Genomic DNA, 21,841 nt, shown 5'->3' with positions numbered 1-21,841 from the left:
CTTTCAACAGAGGATAGAATCAGGTCTCTCTTGTCCTATTGCCCTGCCTCTGTTCTTCAGAGGCCATGTCAGTGAAGATCAAGAGTGCCTCAGAAGGATTGATCTCAGAATCTATCCCTTCTTTTTTTTTCAATCTTTACCCGAGGGTATGTTTTTATTGGTTTTTAGAGAGAGAGGAAGAAAGAGAAAGAGAGAGAGAAACAACAAGGTGAAAAAGAAACATTGAACGGTTGTTTCCCGTACCAGCCACAATCGGGATCAAATTCACAACCTAGGTATGTGCCCTGACTGGGAATCAAACCTGCAACCTTTTTGATGCACGGATGACCCTGCAACCAACCAAGCCACCCAGCCAGGGCATCCCTTCTTTTCTTTTACTTATTTATCTTTTGTTTTTAAAAATCATTTCTTATTTTTAATTACCGTTGACATACATTGTTGTATTAGTTTCAGGTGTACACCCCAGTGATCAGATATTACAGGGTATCCCTTCTTTTATTTTATTATTTTTAAAAAATATATTTTTATTGATTTCAGAGAGGAAGGGGGAGAGAGATAGAAACATCAGCGATGACAGAGAATCATTGATCAGCTACCTTCTGCACGCCCCCTACTGGGGATTGAGCCGCAACCTGGGCATGTGCCCTTGAGTGGAATCAAATCTGGGACCCTTCAGTCCACAGCCAATGCTCCTGAGCCAAACCGGTTAAGGCAAGGGTATCCCTTCTTTTAACAACTAAGATTCTGTAGTCTACTATCTGACATATTTTGTCATAGTCACAAATGTTTAATCACTTGGGGGAATCTTATTAAGTGAGAGAATTAATAAGGCTATATTAGCTTCAAGGATTCAGTGGATCTTAGCAATAATATAAATTTTTAAACTTATAAGCATAGGCTTTGAATGAATGTATTTTTATATTTTGCAAGTGTAAAAGATATCTATTTTTAAATATAGGAAAACTCACATAAATTGTTACCAAAACCCCATTTTGGTTATTTTCCATTTTTATTACTGTTTTCATGCATCTCTTATATAATCAAAAAGTTTCACTTTTTTTTGTGTTGCCTTTTGAAATTTGTCTGAAGAGAGTTTATATTGAAAGCAGTTGGATGGTCCATAGGCACCAATTTGCATTTTCTGTGCTTGCTATTTATTCATTATTATTCCTACCATATTCACAAGATAAGTATCCTTATCTGTTATTTTTTGTATATCAAGATAATGGTGCAGCCCACCTGGTGTGTCTCTAGTGAGAGTGTCAGCCATTACACCGAAGTGTCTCAGGTTCCATTGTCGGTCAAGGGCTTGTACCTGGGTTGCAGATTCCATCCCTGGCCCTGGAAATGGGTGTGGTAGACAACCAATTGATGAGTCTATCTCACATTGATGTTTCTCTTTCTCTCTCTCTCACTCCCCCTCCCTCCCTTTCACTCTCTCTCTAAAAAAAAAAATCAACTGGAAAAATGTCAATATCCTCAGGTGAGGATTAACAACAACAGCAGCAAAAAGATGATGGTGCATGTCTTATGTTTTACCCAGTAGTAGGTTGTTACATAGATTTTCTTATGAACAACTGTGCCCAGTTGTTAGAAAAAGACTGTTTGGGAGTTTGTTTAATTTGAAATAGTGGCTGAGCTAAATCAACTAAATCTTATGCATCTACATAAGTATTATGTGGTTGCTACATATTGGTTGGACAGGTATTTATAACATATTTTTTACATCTGTTTACTGTATTAAGTTAAAACATTGTATTCTTTGAACTATTTCTGCCTTCTCTTGGGGACAATTTCCCAATGGGAAAATTATAGTTCTTTTGTTTGCTAGTACATGATTGATTAGAAATTATGGGTTTTGGTTATTAGAAAACTTTGATGGATTTTTTTTCCCCTCTCTTGGAGCCATTTAAAAAATATTTTGGAAATGGTATTCTGTTGAACTTTGATAATACATTGCTTTACTTCCTGTATTTATGCTTCAATTTAGCTTTTTGCCTTTTGGATATTTAATATTTTCAAATGAAACATAAAATGATAGACTTTGGTTAAGGAAAGGAATTTTAGCATTTATTCTCTCTGAAACTCCTTTCATAGCCAGAAAGGTAGGACCATGAGAAAGAGGTCCAAAGACTCATTAATTAGTAGCGAAACCTAAATTTCCTGACTTCAGTTTGATTTTCCTTTCATAGTCTGTCTCAATGTCTCTGGCTACTATTCTTTAAAATAACTCCTGGGGGGCAGGAAACACAAAAACAAACATAAAACAAAATAAAATAACTCCTGGAGTATGAAAGAAACTCTTTTAGAATTAAGTGTGAAAAGATATTGGAAAATATTGGAATAGCAGAGGCATGGCAGTGCTATTTATTTCTGTCTTTATCAAAGTTAGTATTCGGGGCACTGAAACTCACTATTGTCTTTTAGTAATGAAGAAATGAAAACCACAATGTTGAAATATGAACTTTGATATTCAAATTTAACATCTATCCAATAGAAGGGTAGAAATCCTTCTAACTGGCCTGGCCGATACTGTAGACTGGAAATATTCGTAAGTGGAAGTCTGAAATTCTATTAAAAACCACAGGAAAGCATATTACCTCATCACAGTGAAATTTCTTCAATTGGTGACTGTTTGATTGAGGTAATGAATGCTTATATTTTATAGTCAGTTGTCACAGTGTTGGGCACGGCAGGCCATCTTTTCTGTCTCCAGTATCTATATAGTCCAGTGCCTGGCATATAGTGGACACAGGAGTTGGATTGCTCTTCAGTTTTTTATTATCTAGGTTTTTTCACCTCCTGCCTTGACCATTAGAACTTCCACTTATCATCTTAGCCCCTGGTCTCTCACTTGCAAGTATTGAAGTGGATAATTAAAGCTTTTCTTGCCTTTTGTATGAAAGCTGAATCTTATCGCTTAGATGAAATTGACAGCTTTTGATAAGAGATTTCCTTCATGTTTTTGTGCTTGAAGTTAAACTATATAGTATCAAAGTTGGTATTTCTTCCAGGTTTGCCTTATGAGGTTGTGCTCCTGGGTAGCAGTGTTCAATAGATGACTTTAAACCTGACCTCAGAGATATTTCAACTTCCTTATATAACTTTCTTGTTGCAGTCTGTGGATTAATTATGTGAGGTCATTTAAGTTTTACTGGACACACTGACCTCTTATCCAGGCAGTTAGGGCCAACAAAGATATTTTGCAAGAATTACAAAACTGCTTTTAAAATGTTTTGGCATAAAGTCAACAGGATGAGATGTTGTTGTTTTTTTTTTGTGTGTGTTGTTTTTTGGGGGGCAGGGTATCCTTTGTCTTTAGTTTATAAATAATTTTAAAAGGTTTGAGAAACTTATCAGCATCATAAATGACAGAACACTATTGAAAAAATTGTCATTTTTGTGTAAATGTAGATGATGTGGAACAGCCATTGCAGCACTTGTCAGCTGTAATGAATTAGTGACAAAGGTTACACAGATGGCCTCCTGGAAGGTGTGACTAAGATTCTCTTACTAATAGAGTCAGAGCTTGAAAAACAATCTGAGAAACAAGGCCTCCAATCCTTAAGCTTTACCTTATTTTTAATCGTTGCACTAATCACCTCTCATTTTACTAGAATTTGAGGAAAGGATTTCCTTTGAGATTTCTTTAGATGTATTTTTAAAAATAGAGCCCTCAAAAGGAAGAGTTCCATCAAGAGTCCAGCACTTTAAAACCCTTTAAGGTGGCCTGAAGTTTCCTCTAGAGCAGTGATGGGCAACCTTTTGAGCTTGGTGTGTCAAACTTCGCCAAAAAACTGAGCATAACTCGGGTAGTGTGTCACTTTGAGGAAAAAACTAACTCCAAGACTCTAGTCGCAAATGTTTCATCCTCAGGAGCAGCAAATGTTTCATCCTCGGCATGCGGCCGCGTGTCATCAGAAATGGCTACGTGTGTCAGTGCTGACACGTGTGTCATAGGTTCGCCATCACTGCTCTAGAGTCTCTACTGCAATCTTTATTTAGTGCCTAATTTTTCTTCAGTCTTCTTTCTCCCAGGCACCATATTCAAGATAGCTTAACATTTTCGATACATTTTCTTTTCTGTTGAATGACTGTTGTTGTTTTCTGCAACTTTCATTGCAGACATACACTTTTTGAGCTTTCTAATATGTTATATAGGCTTCTTTGGATCCACCTGGTAATTCAGTCACCATTTATGACATTGTTTAAAGAGAAAATGACTTCAAGCAGTAAACCCTGTAACTCAAAAATCACATTTTTAATGTATACATAATACATACAATAGCTAGAGGATTAATACCCATAATATACAAGTATACCTTACAAATTGATGAGAAACATCATGTGATCCAGTAGAAAACAGGCAAAGGATTTAAGTAGCATGCCACGGGAAATGAAGTCCAAGTGGACAATAAGTGTATGAACATATGTTATAACAATGGTTAATAGTTAGAGAGATACAAATTATACAATAAGATAGAACTTTTCATGCATAACGTGGGTCAAAATTTAAAAGTATTGTAATATTTGGTATCTACAAGGTTGCAGAGAAATGGCATTTTCATACATTGCTGGTATAAGCATGAGTGCATATGATCTCTTTGGAAAATAATATGGTAGTAGCTATTGATGTAGAAGTCTATTTTTAGGTTCTATCCATTAAGGAAAAAACCAGCACATAAAAGAGGATATTTGTACACAACATATATTGCAGCATTTTTGGTAGTGACAAAAACAAGAAGCTATCTGAGTGAATCAAGAGGAATGATTGGAGGAGAAAACCAAGATGGCGGTATAGATAAACACCTGAACTGCTGCCTCGCACAACAATTTCAAAACTACAACTAAAGCTGAAACCGGTTTGGCTCAGTGGATAGAGCGTCGGTCTGCGGACTGAAAGGTCCCAGGTTCGATTCCGGTCAAGGGCATGTACCTTGGTTGCGGGCACATCCCCAGTAGGGGGTGTGCAAGAGGCAGCTGATCGATGTTTCTCTCTCATCGATGTTTCTAACTCTCTATCCCTCTCTCTTCCTCTCTGTAAAAAATCAATAAAATATATTAAAAAAACCACACACAAAAAACAAACTACAACTAATAGACAAAATGGACATCATCCAGAACCATAGGAAGGCTGGCTGAGTGGAAATTCTACAACTAGAAGGAAAGAGAAAAGCACACTGAGACTCACAGGAGCTGTGGAAGGCAGAGGTACGGAGGTGTGCGCATGGAGAGGGCTGGCAACTGAGGATGCGGCTGGCTTTCTCAGTCGGGAGGGAGACAAAAGCTCCCGACTGCTCTGCACTCCAGTTCTGGGCGAGACTCTGGGGACCCAGACTCATATGGGGAGAAACTGGACTGTCTGGAAGCAGGTGGAACTCGAGGGCGGCTTTCTCTCAGAGGTGCTTGCAGCGATTACCATGGGACACTGAGACCCAGGGGCCTCTTAGGGCAGGGCGGATGGGAAGCCATTGCGGTTTGCTACGCCCTGAGATCCCGCCCCACGAAGCCATTGCTGCTTGCTCCGCCCTGAGACACTGCCCCATCCAAGCTGAGCACAGAGGCTTTTGCATGTGAATGGCCTGGTCCTTTGAATTCTAAACTTACCTAACAAACTGCAGCTGAGTCAGTGAGACCCAGAACATCCAAAAGAAGGCCCAAGGCCCCACAGCAGCTTGCATTGCTTCACAGTTGGGCCTCATTTGGGAACCTCCAAAACCCAAACAAAGAAGAGGAATCTGCAGATCTCTCCATAGCTCCTGCTGGGTGGCCTCAGGCAGAGGCTAAATTTGCACCTCCTTGGAGATCCAAGAGCCAGTGTACCCAGGGGTCACAGTGGGACCATCCAGATTACAACTCCTCAGATCCATAAGGGACATACTCAGGGGGCAGACTCAGTGAGCACCAAAGCCCCACTGAAGCAAGTCTTGCCTCATAAGGGTGTCTCCAGCACAGAAGTTCTCCCATCATAGACACAGCTGATCCTCACAGCCAATTTGCCTGGAGGTCAATTCCTCCCAGTGATACCAACAACAATCAAGGCTTAACTACAACAAGACTGTGCACACAGTCCACAAAGGGGTGCACCAAGAGTGTCCACCTCAGGTAACTGAGGAGGCTAAGCCACTGGGCCCTATAGGACACCTAGCACACAAAGCCACTCTGTCAACTCAGGGAAGCAGCCAAAATGTGGAGACAAAGAAACAGGTCACAAATGAAAGAAATGGAGGAAAGCAAAATACTGGATATAGAGTTCAAAACCAAGGTTATAAGGTTTTTCAAGAATTTTCTAGAAAAGGCCGATAAATTTAGTGAGACCTTGAGGATATGAAAAAGGACCAACTAGAAATTAAGCATACACTGACTGAAATAAAAAATAATATAGAGATCCAACAGCAGACTAGAGCAACACAAGAATCAAGTCAAAGATTTGAAATACAAAGAAGCAAAAAACCCCAACCGGAAAAGCAAAAAGCAAAAAGAATAAAAAAATATGAAGATAGTGTAAGGAGCCTCTGGGACAACTTCAAGCGTACCAACATCTGAATTATGGGGGTGCCAGAAGAAGAGAGAGAGCAAGATACTGAAAACCTATTTGAAGAAATAATGACCGAAAACTTCCCCCACCTGGTGAAAGAAATAGACTTACAAGTCCAGGAAGTGCACAGAACCCCAAACAAAAGGAATCCAAAGAGGACCACACCAAGACACATCATAATTAAAATGCCAAGAGCAAAAGACAAAGAGAGAATATTAAAAGCAGCAAGAGAAAAACAGTTACCTACAAGGGAGCACCCATACGACTGTTAGCGGATTTCTCAACAGAAACTATGCAGGCCAGACGGGAATGGCAAGAAATATTCAAAGTGATGAATAGCAAGAACCTACAACCAAGATTACTCTACCTAGCAAAGTTATCATTCAGAATTGAAGGGCAGATAAAGAGCTTCACAGATAAGGAAAAGCTAAAGGAGTTCATCACCGCCAAACCAGTATTATATGAAATGCTGAAAGGTATTCTTTAAGAAGAAGAAGAAGAAGAAAAAGGTAAAGATAAAAATTATGAACAACAAGTACATATCTATCAACAAGTGAATCTAAAAATCAAGTGAATTAAAAATCTGATGAACAGAATAAACTGGTGAATATAATAGAACCAGGGGCATAGAAAGGGAGTGGACTGACAATTCTTGGGGGGAAAGGGGTGTGGGGGGTGTGGGAAGAGACTGGACAAAAATCGTACACCTTTGGATGAGGATAGTGGGGGGGGGGTGCAGGCGGTAAGGGCAGAGAGTGGGGTGGGAACCGGTTGGAGGGGAGCTATGGGGGAAAAAAAGAGAAACAATTGTAATAATATGAACAATAAAGATTTATTTAAAAAAAGAGATGATGAAAGAAAATGATATTAGAAGTGCTAGAAGTTAAGCAACAAGCTGGAAATATATATGCAACTTATATTACAAAAAAAAAAGAGGAATGATTGAATAAATTATTATATACCCATATCGTGTTATCTTCTGCAGCTGTTTAAAAAGATTAGACAACCAAGAGGCTGTCCATGTGATATTGTTAAAAAATTGCAGACTGTAGAGTAGTATATAAAGTCTGATACCATTTTTGTTTAAAAAAATTTTTTTAAACCTTTTACAGGTATTCTATATTCAGAGAGAAGTGTTGAAGGATATACTTCATGCTCTTAAACTTTTATTTCCTTCTGGGGTATTGCCTTAGGAGTGGGATTAAGAATAGGAGGTGTTAAAAATAGATCATTTAAAAAATTTTTTACATAGCCCTAGCTGGTTTGGCTCGGTGGATAGAGTGTCGGCCTGCAGACTGAAAGGTTCCGGGTTTGATTCTGGTCAAGGGCACATGCCCGGGTTTCGGGCTCAATCCCCAGTAGGAGGTGTGCAGGAGGCAGCCAATCAAGGATTCTCTCTCCTCATTGATGTTTCTGTCTCTCCCTCTCCCTTCCTCTCTGAGTCAATAAAAAAAATATAAAAATAAATAAAAATTTTTTTACATTTTGGATTTTTTTCTTATGATAAGTATGTATTAGCCAAATCTAATAAAAAACCCAGGTTTAAAAGGAAACTTTTTTCAAAGTAAGGAATACATTCATTATGTTTTAATTGCTTTTTCTGTAATCTGACTTATAAAAATAGAAAGTTCATACTTTATGTTTAAAGAATTTGGACTCATTTGACAGGACCTGAAAATTCCTGTTTTTTCTGAGATAATGTTCATAACCAAAGGTCATTCCTTGGTTTCATTTTACAGTTGTCAACGTCTTGTCACGAGTACTAAGACCAACAAATACATCTTTAGTAAATTATCTTAATTTAGCAACACCTTATAGATAAGCACTTTGGGAGACTGAGTTACAAATTGAACTTTGGGTATTTTGTGATCTAATTTTCAGTCAAAATATCCTAATATATGTCACGTATTATATTGCTACTTTCTCTATCACAGTTTTCCCCTACTTCCAGTATGGCTATTATTATTTTGCAATATAGTTTTTTAAAAAAACATTTGTTCCTATTACAAAAATAAAACAGTCAATATAAAAAACTTGTAAAACACTAAAAAACATAAAGGATAAAACCCAATCATTCATAAGTCAAATAATAAACATTGTTAAATTTTAATGCACAATTCTAATATTTTTAACAATGTGACTAAATATAAATTACATATAATAAATTTCATATCTTTAAAATGTAAAATTTCCTAAATTTTGGCATATGTATATAATCATGAAACATCCTATATAATAAAGAAGTAATATGCAAGTTGACCGTCACTCCAACACACAAGATGGCCGCCCCCATGTGGTCAAAGATGGCCGCCTCTATTTGGACACAGGATGGCCACCACAAGATGGCCAGCAGGGGAGGGCAGTTGGTGGTGACCAGACCGGCAGGGGAGGACAGTTAGGGGTGACCAGGCCTGCAGGGGAGGGCAGTTGGGGGAACAAGGCCTGCAGGGGAGGGCAGTTAGAGGCAACCAGGCTGGCAAGGGAGGGCAGTTAGGGGTGACCGGGCCACCGGGGAGAGCAGTTAGAGGCGACCAGGTCGGCAGGGGAGGGCAGTTAGGGGTGACTGGGACAGCAGAGGAGGGCAGTTGGGGGGGACCCAGGCCTGAAAGGGAGGGCATTTGGGGGTGATCAGGCCTGCAGGGGAGGGCAGTTGAGGGGGACCAGGCCTGCAGGGGAGGGCAGTTGGGGGGGACCCAGGCCAGCAGGGGAGAGCAGTTAGGGGTGACCAGGCTGGCAAGGGAGGGCTGTTAGAGGTGACAGGGCCAGCAGGGGAGGGCAGTTGGGGGCGACCAGTCCTGCAGGGGAGGACAGTTAGGGGTGACCAGGCCAGCAGGGGAGGGCAGTTAGGGGCAATCGGACCAGCAAGGAAGCAGTTAGGCGTTGATCAGCCTGGCAGGGGAGTGGTTAGGGGGTGATCAAACTGGCAGGCAGAAGCAGTTAGGGGCAATCAGGCAGGCAGGTGAGCAGTTGGGAGCCAGCAGGCCTGGATTGTGAGAGGGATCCCAGATTGGATAGGGTGCAGGCTGGGCTGAGGGACACTCCCCACCCCCCCCCCCCCCCCGTGCACGAATTTCGTGCATTGGGCCTCTAGTTACTATAATAAAAATATTGATTAAATAAATTCATTATTTACTCAAAGTTTAATTGTACCCATTATAATATCCCTAGTTCCTATATTCTCTGGGAATCATTTATCTGCTTATAGATTTATTTGGATTTTTAAAAACTTTATATAAGTGGGATCATACAATATATTCCCTTTTTTTCTAGTTTCTATCACTAGTATCAGCATACTTTTTTTTGAGATTCTTCCATGTTACATGTCTTAATAGTTCATTTCTTTTTTTGCTGAGTAGTATTCCATGGTATGGAAATATTGAAATTTGTTTATTCATTTACCTGTTGATAGAGATTATTGTTACCATTTTGAGGATCTTGAAATAAAGCTGCTCTGAACATTCATGTACAATTCTTTGTATGCACATATGCTTTCTCTTTGTGTGTGTAAATAGCTAGTAGTGAATGGCTATATCACGAGATAAGTGTTGAACTTTAAGCAACTGTCATTCTGTTTTCCAAAGTGGTTGTATTATTTTATATTTCTACCAGTAACGAGAAAGAGTTATAGTTCTTCCCTATTCTTGTTAGCTCTTGGTACGATCGGTCTCTTTAATCCCCTTCCATACTTGGTTCTTACTGACTGAAGGGCTGGACGAGGGGCTTTCCCTCTGATCCTGCAGTAAGTATTATTCCCTATCTTTTGAAAATTAGGAACCTTAGATAGTCCCAGAAGATTCAGAATATTTGTCCAAGAATATTGGTAAAGGACAGAATGAGAAATCACAACTTGGTCTGTTTGGCTTCAAATACTTTTTCTTTCCATTATGGTATATTGTGTTGTCTCTTGGGACAGTAAGAAAACCTCACTAGTTTTGAAGGATTTGTTATAATAGAATTTGAACTATGCATAATTTTCTAAAATTTTAATTTATATATATATCTCACAAATTTGAGTCTGTGGAGGGAGAAAATTATAATTTATGTACCTTTGGTAGAATTATTTTAAAGTCCTTGAATATGCCTGGGCAAAAATAGTACATATTTTTTTGAAATTGGCTAGGAATTGAATAAGGCATTTACCTCAACATGAACCAGATGTTTTATTCTTACATAGTGAAGGAAATTATAGAATATAGGATCAAGCTCTCTGGTATTATTCTGACATAATTTTATTACTATGTGGACTCCTAGAAGGTAGCATCTTGTGCCTGAAAACATTGAGGTTGGGGATTTCTCTCATGCACTGAGCTGTGTTTATATTAGGTTATGCATGGCAGTTTGGCAGTTTGTTTTGCAGATGTTCCTAATGTACAGTCTTACATCTTGTTTCTATTTCTGGAATGCTTTTAAGTATGATTCATGCCTTCTTGAGGCTATACTAAAAATACAGCTAGTTTCAAGCATTAATGTAAAATACACCACAGACACCACACAGCAGTACGTAATGCTTTCTCTCAGTGGTTTAATGCAATTTCCTGACAAATATTTTCTTTGACAAAATACACTATACTAAAATATAAGTGGAAATGGGATTTATTTTTTTGGAGAAGTAGGTCCTTTGATAATAATATGAACAATAGAATGAATTTAAAATTTTAATAAAAAGAGTTAAATATGCTATTGTTATCACCAAAATCCAAGAAATAGTATTAATGTCCAGAAAAGCAAGTCTACTAAATTTAATGGAGCCAGGTGAGGTCCTCACTTATAGAAAATATTGAACCTGAAGGGAGAGCCTTTAAAAAGATTTTGGAAGGGCAATTGGACATATGGCTGGAATGCAAGCTTGGACTCAAACAGTTTAGGTCTAACTCTTGGTTTATGCATTTATCATCGGTGGACAAAGGGTAATGAGTATTTAACAAATGCTTATATGGTAGTTACTATTACCAGACACTTCTAAATGCTGATTTAATCCTCATAACAACTTTATAACTCAGTACATTTATCATCTCCATTATACAGTTGGAGAAACTGTATAATGGAGCACAGAGGGTTTAAATAGCTGAGTAAGGTTACATAGCTAGTAAGCAGAATTGGGATTTGAGCAGTTCAGTTCAGGTCTGTATCCTTACATACTATATGTTGTAAGATCCAGATGAGACACTGTGCAAAAAATCATTTGTATTTTTACCTGGCACTTGACAAGAAAGCAATAAATTATAACTATTATCATTATTATTGAGGGGAGGTAAAAGAAGGAAAAATATTACCAATACTATTGTAACTATGAGAATCTGATTCCTTGCCCAGATATCAATTTTCTTGAATTTATCATTTATTGTATTTTTGCTTTTTCAAGCACTGTTTTATTGTATATGTGTATATTTTTAATGAATTCAATTTGCCAGTTTATTGAGTTTTATCAAAATAGTACCAGCAACCTGGGAGGAATTGGAGAACATTATGTTAAGTGAAATAAGTCAGTCAATGAAAGAAAAATACCACATGATCTCACTCATTTATGGATAATAAAGAACATTATAAACTTGAACAAAAAGATAGATACAGAGACAGTAAAGCATCAAACAGACTGTCAAATTACAAGGGGAAGGTTAGGGAGAGGTGGGGGAGATAAGAGATCAATCAAAGGACTTGTATGCATGCATATAAGCATAACCAATGGATGCAAAACTCTGGGGGGTGGGGGCATATATGGGAGTGGGGTGTGGGGAGGGCAATGGTAAGATATGTACACATATAATACCTTAATAAAAAAATTGAAAAAAAAAATAGTACCAAATGTGATTTATTATGAGAATTAATTTCTTCACTCAATATTATACCTTTTAAGAGTTAAACATATTGTTTGAAGTAGTGGTAGTTTATAATGTTTTTGTCATTATATAACATTCCATTGTGTGTGTTTTATCCATCTCCTACCTCCAATTTTATTTTGAATAACACTGCTATGATGTGTCCCCTAATGTACAAGAGTGAGAGTTTTTCTTATATACTTAGGAATGCACCTGCTGGTTCACTGGGTGATTTACAGATGAGCAAACACAAATTAATTGTATTAACTCAAACATTTCAGAAAATGCTTAGGCAGAAGATGAGCAGATTGATGGGTGATTTAATAGTAGACTTAGAAGGGCATTGAATGGAGTAATCTTCTATTCTCAAAAGAGTTGGTATAGAAGAAACAAATTCTAAAGAAGGCATTTAAGTCTTCATAAAACTTTTTAACTGTGAAGTGTGAGATCTCACATCTCATTGCTAACTAAGTTATAATACAGTTTTCTTAAATTTTAAAAGACTACAATAATCATTAATCGTCTGGGATGATTTCATCATACCCCCTTTTAGAACAAAAGGGGTGGACTATAAAACTGAGAAAAATAAGATACTGTTCTTCATATCATACTTGAAAATCACTTTCATTCCTTTAGTGACACTTACAGATGAGTGTTCAAATGTTCTTATAAGCTTTTAAGTGTTATGTACCTCTTTGTGATATCATAAACTTTGTCCTGTTTTAATATTGGTAATGATGTTTTTATTGTAAAACAGTGTGAAAATTCACCAGGTGTATGTATCAATGTATTTTAATATAATATACAATTTTCATTGATTGCTTGGAGGTTTATATTATATGTAGTAGTTTGATCTGCATTTCACTTTATATCCCCCCTCTCCTCCCTTTAAAGTTTCAGATTCTCTGGCTCAATCTGTAATTCAGCATCTAAGATGGATAATGCAGAAGGATCTTCTGGGGCAGGATGTCTTTCTAATAGGACCTCCTGGGCCTCTTCGACGCGCCGTTGCTATGCAGTACCTGGTGAGCAGTCGATTCTTGTGCATTCCTAAGGGTTTTAACTTTGATAAATTATGTTGGAAGATTAATTAAGATTAAGAATTTATAAAAATATCAGGATTAGTCATTACTGGAAAAAATTGTTAATGTTGGAGGCTGATTTGTTTACAAAGAGTTTGGAATAAGTTATTTGTGAAGCAAATGTATTACTTTTCATAGCTTTAGCAAATTTTTGTTATAACTAGAAAGTTCTCCACTTCCAGTGGAAAGGAAATACAAATTTAGTCAATGTATAGCAGATAGAATCAGCAACTCTGAGATTACAAAACAAAACTTAGTTTTATAATACTTAGGGAACATTCTCTTATCTCACATCCACATTTTAAAAGGCCAAATAATTCTCTTGACTTTTTGATATTACTGGTATATGGTCTTTAGAAAGAGAGCCTAGGGTTTGTAGACTATCTCATGTGTTATATGCTCTCTTTTTTTCTTTAAATAGATGAGAAAACAAGTTCATTAAATAACTTACTCAAGTTCTCTTCAGTTAGGAAATGATGGAGCTAGACTTTAAATCTCATATTATCTCCCCTTTCTGACACGTTATCCTTTTAAATGTTTGCAGTTCTATAAGCATATTGTAAAGTGAGTTGAAGTACTCAATTTTCAACCCAAAACAAAAAATATTACAAGACTTCTTTCTATTTTGTCTTCATTAATAGGCATTGTTCTAGTGATTCGAGGAAGAATGTTATCAAATGAAGTTGTTTTGTTCTGAAGATACTTTTTAGGATGAAGAGAAAAATCATTCTTAAATCTTCCTTGTGTTCTCGATATTAATTTATTAATATGCTGTTGAAATATACTTTGTGTACTCTTTTATGTCACTGGTGAATTTGTTGCTCACAAAATCATGTAGGACAGGAATGATAATATAATGAGCAATTCAGAACTTAAGTACCTCTAGCCCATACGTCTCATATCTTTTGTTCCTAGAACCAGTTTGTGAGGTATAATGTGCCATTGTATGCATTGTATCCTCTATTCTCACTTTATTAATATGTAAGGCAAATCTGTCTTGTTTAACAATGCAGAGCCAGCTACTGAGAATTCAAATTCTAGAACCTCTTTCATTTTAAGATGTGCACTTTCCACCTGGCCAATTTCAAAGACTACAATATCTCACTTTGTTTTGATTCTGGCAAGACTTGGAAGCTTGTTTGGAAGGAATGTAGAATGAGAAGGGGTAGGAGATTTTAGGAATCTTCTTGGTTAAAAATGCAACATAAGCTTATAAGGGTGATGTCTTTATGTTAAAATAAAATAAACTTTAAATTGTGAAATAGATCTGCGGCAGCTTTAGGATGTGGAAATGCACCTAAGAAAACTTACCAGCCCAAGCTGCCTCGCAGACTCTGCAGTGGGTACTCTGCTTAACTTAGTATCAGCCACAGAAAAGGAGGTCTGTGAAGGCAGAAATGTGGGGGCAAGCCTGCTGAATCAGTGAGAAATTAAGTAGAAATAATCTGATGGTCGTGTTTACATTTACGTCATATAAAAGTGGTTCTATAGATAATTAAAAAAAAAAAACTCAGACCACTGCCGCCTCCTCTACCTGCTGCTCGGGTGCTGTTTCTGAGCTCGCTCAAACTGCTTCTGTGCAGCAGCAGCTGGGGCACTGTGTGCTCATTTTGGCTGATGCAGAGTCTTAGGAAGCTGTCAAGACTGCTGTCCTTGATGTAGCAGTTCAGGCTATTACGGTGGTACAATCTATATATATATAAAAGACTAAGCAACCGGCCAACCATTAGACCGTCCAACCGGTAGCTATAACGTGCACTGACCACCAGGGGGCAGACGCTCAACGCAGGAGCTCCTGAGCTGCCATGACTTAGCAGCTGTGGTTCTCAGGAGACTCACCTGGAACCAGAGAGGAGGGCGCTGATTCTGGGATGTGTCACTGGAGAACTGCCCTCTTGTAGTCCTGGACCCCTCAGGGGATGTCAGAGAGCCCATTTCGGCCCGATCCCTGCAGGCCTGACCGAGGGACCCCACCAGTGTACAAATCCGTGCACCAGGCCTCTAGCTTAGTGATAAAAGGCATGCATCACTTTGTCAAGCAATGTGAATGACAGGGCTTCATAAACAAGAAGTGGGTCTCTGCTAAAAAGAAAACTTGCTACTTTACTTGCAATTGTGTGCTCATAAGCAATTCATTCTTACTAAAAAAAATCACTGTTATGATGTGTGTTTTCTCTATTTAAAAAATTTTCCTTCTTTCCATGTATACTTAAATTTATGGGCACATTGCAACTGGCACATTTCAAGAAAACAAATTAAAAACAATAATTTATTTTTATCACCATCACACGGAGATAAGGTGGAGAAAAAAATCCCTTTTCTGGAGTATAAAGTAATTTACTGGAGTACTATATAAAGAAATAAGTTGAATGAGCTTGTGATTAAGGACCATTAATAGCATGCTCATTCAACTTTTTTCTTTGTACTCCAACAAATTAGTTTTCCCTTTTTAGTAAAAACATCTTGTATGCCTTATTTAACTGGAGAATGTCATTGTTTTCAATTCAATGTAAAATCAAGGATAATGTTAAAAAAATTTTGTTCATAGATACTACATGTAGGGCAAAATAACTTTAGAAATGGATAAATTATTCTAAAAGAAATGGATTCTAGATGGTTTCCCTTTCAAATCATATGGGATTTTTTTTGGGGGGTAAAATAATTCCTTTCCCTCTTCCTCCTCTGCCTCCTCTTCCTTCTCTCCCTCTCCTTTTCATCCCTTTTTTCTCTTTTTTTTCCTTTCTGAATAGCTGTGTATGTATCTCTCTCTTCTGACTGTTGGTATATATATATCTTATTTTCACACATGGTAAAATACCTAACATATTGTATACAATTGGTAAACATTGGCTCATGGAATTAATTAATTTAAATCACCCTTAAAAAGAAGATGAACATTACTTGCAGAAATGGCTATCATTGGGAGAACCAGGTAGCCAAATTATTACTCATGACATTTAAAAAGAATTCTATAGGAGACATTAAGTTTTATAAGATCTAATTTTGATTATTATTGTTTAAATAGTAAATAATTATTAAGTGGTAAATTATGGGGTGCAGTAAAAGTAGAACTCTACATGTTTTGATTAATGCTCAATTTATTGCATTTTTCTCAAAGCTGAGACTCAAAAGGTTTTAATCCAGAATTACCTTTAAATACACTTCTCTAGGGCGGTGGCATTGTCAGCTTCAAAGCATATGTTGGGAATTTGATTTTATTTTGGAACAATTTCACTCTCTGCTCTGCAGGAGCTGACCAAACGGGAAGTCGAATACATTGCCTTGTCAAGGGACACCACAGAAACCGATCTCAAACAGCGTCGAGAGATCCGTGCAGGCACGGCCTTTTACATCGATCAGGCAAGTTCTGATCACGCTTAACACATGACTGTTTACTCCAGGTCTATACGGAATTGATTTTTAAAGTAGAAAGAGAGTGGTAGCTCATGTAGTAGTGAAAGATAGCTGTACTGTATTCTCTCTAGACAGATTTGATTTCGATATTTTTTAGTTTCTGTTCTTGGAAATGCCTTTTTGGTTTGGTACTAAATAAGAAACCACAGATAAAATTAATGGTTCTAAAATGTTGGCTAAAGATCATTTGCCATTTTCTTAATTTTCAATTACTTTCTACTTTTTTTTTTGGGGGGGGGTTCTTAGGTACAGATTACCAACTAAAATAATATTTTATTAATATTATAATGAAGCTTGTTATACATTTCTTCAAATTATTGCTTCAAATATTAAATATTGTTCTTTGTTAAAATACCTAGAGAAAAAAAGGACAGAGTTTTTAAATGTGCAATTCATAGAGAAAATATTTTAAATGTTCAACACATTTGTGACAAGATGCTTGACCATTTTATTTATAAAAATAAAAATTAAAACAATAGTGAGCTGCTATTTTTCTTCCATCTCTCAGATAGGCAAAGATTAAAGAATTTGTTAATGTCCATTGCTGATGAGGAAAAAGGGCTGAGGAAAGAGCATTGCTGTTGATGAGGTCATAAATTTATACAATTTGTAAGAAAATTTAGCAATCAATATCTAGGTAAAGAATACATTTTGACCCAGCAGTTATGTTTCTAGCAATTTTTCTTTTAATTGTTATTCACACAAGCATGCAAAGTTATATATACAAGGATGTTTATTATGGTATTGTTTGATATCATATAAATGAAATTATAATGATGTACATTTAGGAGGTAAATAAAAAGTGGTAAGTAGAGTTAAGAAGAATGAGATGAATCTCTTTGTGGTGGTAGAAAAGAAGACCAGTATGTGAATGAAAAAAAATTAAGTTGCAAGATAGTGTATATAATATGATTCCATTTGTGATAAAAGTGAAAAAATCTATGTATATAAAAGCCTAAGTGACCGTTATGACCAAACGACCGGAACGACCAGAACCACCTGTTGACCAGTCACTATGACGTGCACTGACCACAGGGGGCAGATGCTCAACGCAGGAGCTGCTCCCTGGTGGTCAGTGCGCTCCCACAGCCAACCTCCTGTGGCCCCTCCACTTGGCCGGCCGGCCCCCATTAGCCCCTGGTGCTAAGCCATTTGTAGAGACCTGTTTCTGGGTCGGGGTTTCGTATGTAGCAGAGCTGCTCCCTCTTGCGATCTATTGAAAGTCAGCCCTTGACACAAAGGTTTGTCTAGCTCCCATGCTCTCCCTTCCCCAGGGGTCGCCCGCCTGCTGCGGTGACAGCGCGGCGGCGAGGGAAGGAGGGAGGGAGGGAGGCAGGGAACCATGCGGTGGTGGGGGCCGATGGTGGTGCCCGAGTCTGGCATCTGTTCCTTCCACGCCCGGCCCGGTGACTGTCACCTCCTCTCCTGACCCTGCCAGGGCCTTCGGGCCCAGGCTGGGACAGGGAACCGGGGGTGGATGGTGGCAGACGCGGCCCCTTTCCCAGGGGGACCGAGGGACAGCTCCCTCCTCGGGGCTGGCAGCCAACCTCCCGCAGTTCCTCCTCCCCCCTGTGCACGAATTCATGTACAGGGCCTCTAGTAAATCTATAAGTGCTTGTGTATACCTTGGAAATTTCCAGAAGGAAACACAAGAATCAGCTAACAGAGCTCACCTCTGTGGAAAGGTGATTGGACATCTGGGGTGGGGTGAGAAAGGAACTTTCATGGTTCTTTAAATTTGAAGCTATCACATGAGCACACAATTACTCTATAATTTAAAAAAGTATAATTGTAAAAAACTGAGTGAAAAAAATTTTTGAGACCAGAATATTCTGGAGACCAGAATATTCACATGTTGCATAGATTACTATTAATTACAAAAGGAAAAATGTTAGTACTAAGTATTTCCATGTATGTACTTTGCCAAATTGATAGGCTTTAATTTGTATTAAAAATTATTAACCAGGTTGAATATTTTTATGTTTATTGACTATTGCTTCTATAAGATGTCGATGAATTGAGTGGATAAGGAAAGGAGAGTGGTACTGATAATTTATAGAATATAAAACAAGGTTGAAATGTACACCATGTTTATCTATGTAAATATTTGCTATAACTTATCTACTTGTTGATATGAAGTTAATTTAAATATTTTAATGTAATTACTTTGGTAAGCAGATTGTACATTGAAGAATTGGAAGAATTGGTTAAGAACCAGAAATATGAAAATTTATGGCTGATATTATGACACAATGGAGAAATGAGAGATTTTTATTTGCCTCAGAAGAGAAAATAACCTGAAAAAGCCCAAATCAATATTCTAATCTTTTAAAAATTGATTATTGTCCTCATTTTTTCTTACTTTATTTACTGCCATTATAGTTATTTATTCTGTTTATTGCCATGTGACTCTAAAGAGAGGAGGACTTTAAGTCAATATACAATTGCTTGGATTACTCAAATATAAATCAATACAAATTAGCTAAGCTACAAATAAACAACATTTAGGTTTATGTCTAACTGTGAGGAAACACTCTTTATTCTTAAGTTAATTTTGGGAGTAGAAAGCCAGGATGGGAAATTCAAATGATTTTCTTCAACTTTTTTAGCTAGGAACTCTTTTCACATTTGTATCTTGTTAATTTGGTTGACACAATACTGTGAATTTCCATGATGTACAATATACATAGTTAATAGTAAGTATAACGATGCACTTGAAATAATTATCTGATATTACTGTGTACTCTGTTTTGGATTATTCTTGATTCTTTCTAATAGAAAAAAAATAAGGATTCACTTTTTAAAGGCACTGTTTAAATATTACAGGTCCTCAAAAGCAATTCTTTATAATAAATTGAATAATTGTGTTATTGATCAGAAAATACTTTTATCTTGTCTAAATTTCTTTTACTTATTTTAGCAAGTAGGAGAAAAGTTTATATTGTAAACTTTATCTCATTTATGAATGCTGAAGCCACTTTCCACATGTAACCACTGTGAAAACTACAAAGTAGTCTTTCAGAAGTTCATTCATAAATTAAGTACATGGAATTTGGAAAGCATCTCCTTCAGAAGCAGGCTCTTTAGAGTGGCTGAATTCTGGTACTTGCATCAGACCCTTTGCAGCCACATTGTCTAATAGTTTCTAATTGTCACTTGCACAACTGGAGAAAATCTGTCTGTGTTTACTGTGGCCTCTGTGTTAGTAACTCAGGCCTTGGCTCCTTACCATGTTGCCATCTTGCACAGGCCAATTCTTTTCTACTCATATAATGTTAACTGTTTGGCAGATTTGTATAATTCATTTTAAAAAATCAAGGGACATAAACATAACTTCTATTGAGGAGACCTCTGCTGTGGTAGGTGCATTTAATTCTCAAAACATCCTTAGGAAGGAGGTGACTTCCTCAGTTTATAGGTGAAGTAACAGACCCTTAGAGGGCCATGGCCATACAACTGATAAATAGCAGAGGTGGAATTTGTCCAGTTTTAGAGTTAGCTCTTTTCTACCATATTATGCTACTTCCCTGAAAAAATGATGATAATGATGACAATGACTACAAGGATAATAGTATTCATAATAATAACAGCCAATCCTTTTTAAAAGGCTTACTGTGTGCCACAGGTTATCTTATTTAATCGTCACCATAATCAATGAGATATGTACCATAGAGTACCTTTAAAAAGAAATGGAGACCCAGAGAGGTAAAGTGACTAACCTAAGTCATTGATATTTTAATATTTTAAAATAAAAAACTTGAAATGTAAAATTAAAAAATTTTTTCTTTGGCTTCCTGAATATATTATAATTGTAGCTTCTTTGAGTAATTTGAAGCTCTTTGGAATCTTATTATCATTAAATCATGTCTATATATATATTTTTTTCTTTTCAAATGTGTACTCTTTAATAAGAATTTCATTATATTTATTTAAATTGGTATTAATATGCATTCTGAACACAAGAAAGAGAAATTGTACGGAGAAATAAAAATCAAAGTATTATAAAATACTGTCATTAAGGCACGAAATTGGTATTTGAGTGGATATTCATTATTAAGGCTTTAGACTATACAACTCCTCTGAGAATTAACTATTTAATAACTTATATTTATAAACTAGAGGCCCGGTGCACGAAATTAGTGCATGGAGGGGGGTTGTCCCTCAGCCCAGCCTATACCCTCGCCAATATGGGACCCCTCAAGGGATGTCCGACTGCCCGTTTAAACGGGCAGTCGGACATCCCTCTCACAATCCAGGACTGCTGGCTCCCAACTGCTTGCCTGCCTGCCTTCCTGATTGCCCCTAACCGCTTCTGCCTCTCAGCCTGATCACCCCCTAACCACTCTGCTGCCAGCCTGTTTGCCCCCAACTTCCCTCCTCTGCCGGTCTGGTCACCCCTAACTGCCCTCTCCTGCAGGGTTGATCACCTCCAACTTCCCTCCCTTGCAGGCCTAGTCCTTCTCAACTGCCCTCCCTTGCAGGCCGGGTGCCTCCCAACTGCCCTCTCCTGCTGGCCATCTTGTGGTGGCCATCTTGTGTCCACATGGGGGCAGGATCTTTGACCACATGGGGGCAGCTATATTGTGTGTTGCAGTGATGATCAATCTGCATAGTACTCTTTTATTAGATAGGATAGAGGCCTGGTACAGGGGTGGGGGCCAGCTGGTTTGCCCTGAAGGGTGTCCCGGATCAGGTGGGGGTTCCCTTGGGGCCCATTATCTGCTGCATTAAAGTTTCTATAATCAAGATTACGTAAGGCCTGCATACCAAGTTCATCATGCAAACTGCTGTGGTCTACAGCAGGTGCATTGTCATGTGATGCTTCCAATTGGACACTCCCATTTCTCACCAGCAAGGAGGCACTAGCACTGAGCACTGCAGCATGGGAAGGAGGGGCGTTGTTGACCTGGGTTGTGGACTGCTGGCCTTGCTGCCCATCTTGAAGGCACCACTGACTGCATCTTGCTCTTCACCTTCAGGAAATGCAACTT

General features: G+C 37.8%; 1 protein-coding gene across 2 annotated transcripts in view; it reads left to right on the top strand.

Annotated features, from left to right (window-relative positions):
• Nucleotides 1-21,841, top strand: part of VWA8 (von Willebrand factor A domain containing 8) — a 400,056-nt gene that overhangs the window by 30,901 nt on the left and 347,314 nt on the right. For both annotated transcript variants that reach the window (XM_079778511.1, XM_079778510.1), the window contains exons 3-4: nt 13,249-13,379; nt 16,686-16,796. In XM_079778511.1, the coding sequence (XP_079634637.1) occupies nt 13,249-13,379; nt 16,686-16,796 (242 nt within the window). The remainder of the gene's footprint in view (nt 1-13,248; nt 13,380-16,685; nt 16,797-21,841) is intronic.

The sequence above is a fragment of the Cnephaeus nilssonii genome, assembly GCF_951640355.1.
Source record: "Cnephaeus nilssonii genome assembly, chromosome: 8".
In the NCBI taxonomy this organism is placed as follows: Eukaryota; Metazoa; Chordata; class Mammalia; order Chiroptera; family Vespertilionidae; genus Cnephaeus; species Cnephaeus nilssonii.
Note: the sequence above shows the minus strand (reverse complement) of the source record. Positions and strands in the feature narration are given on the sequence as shown.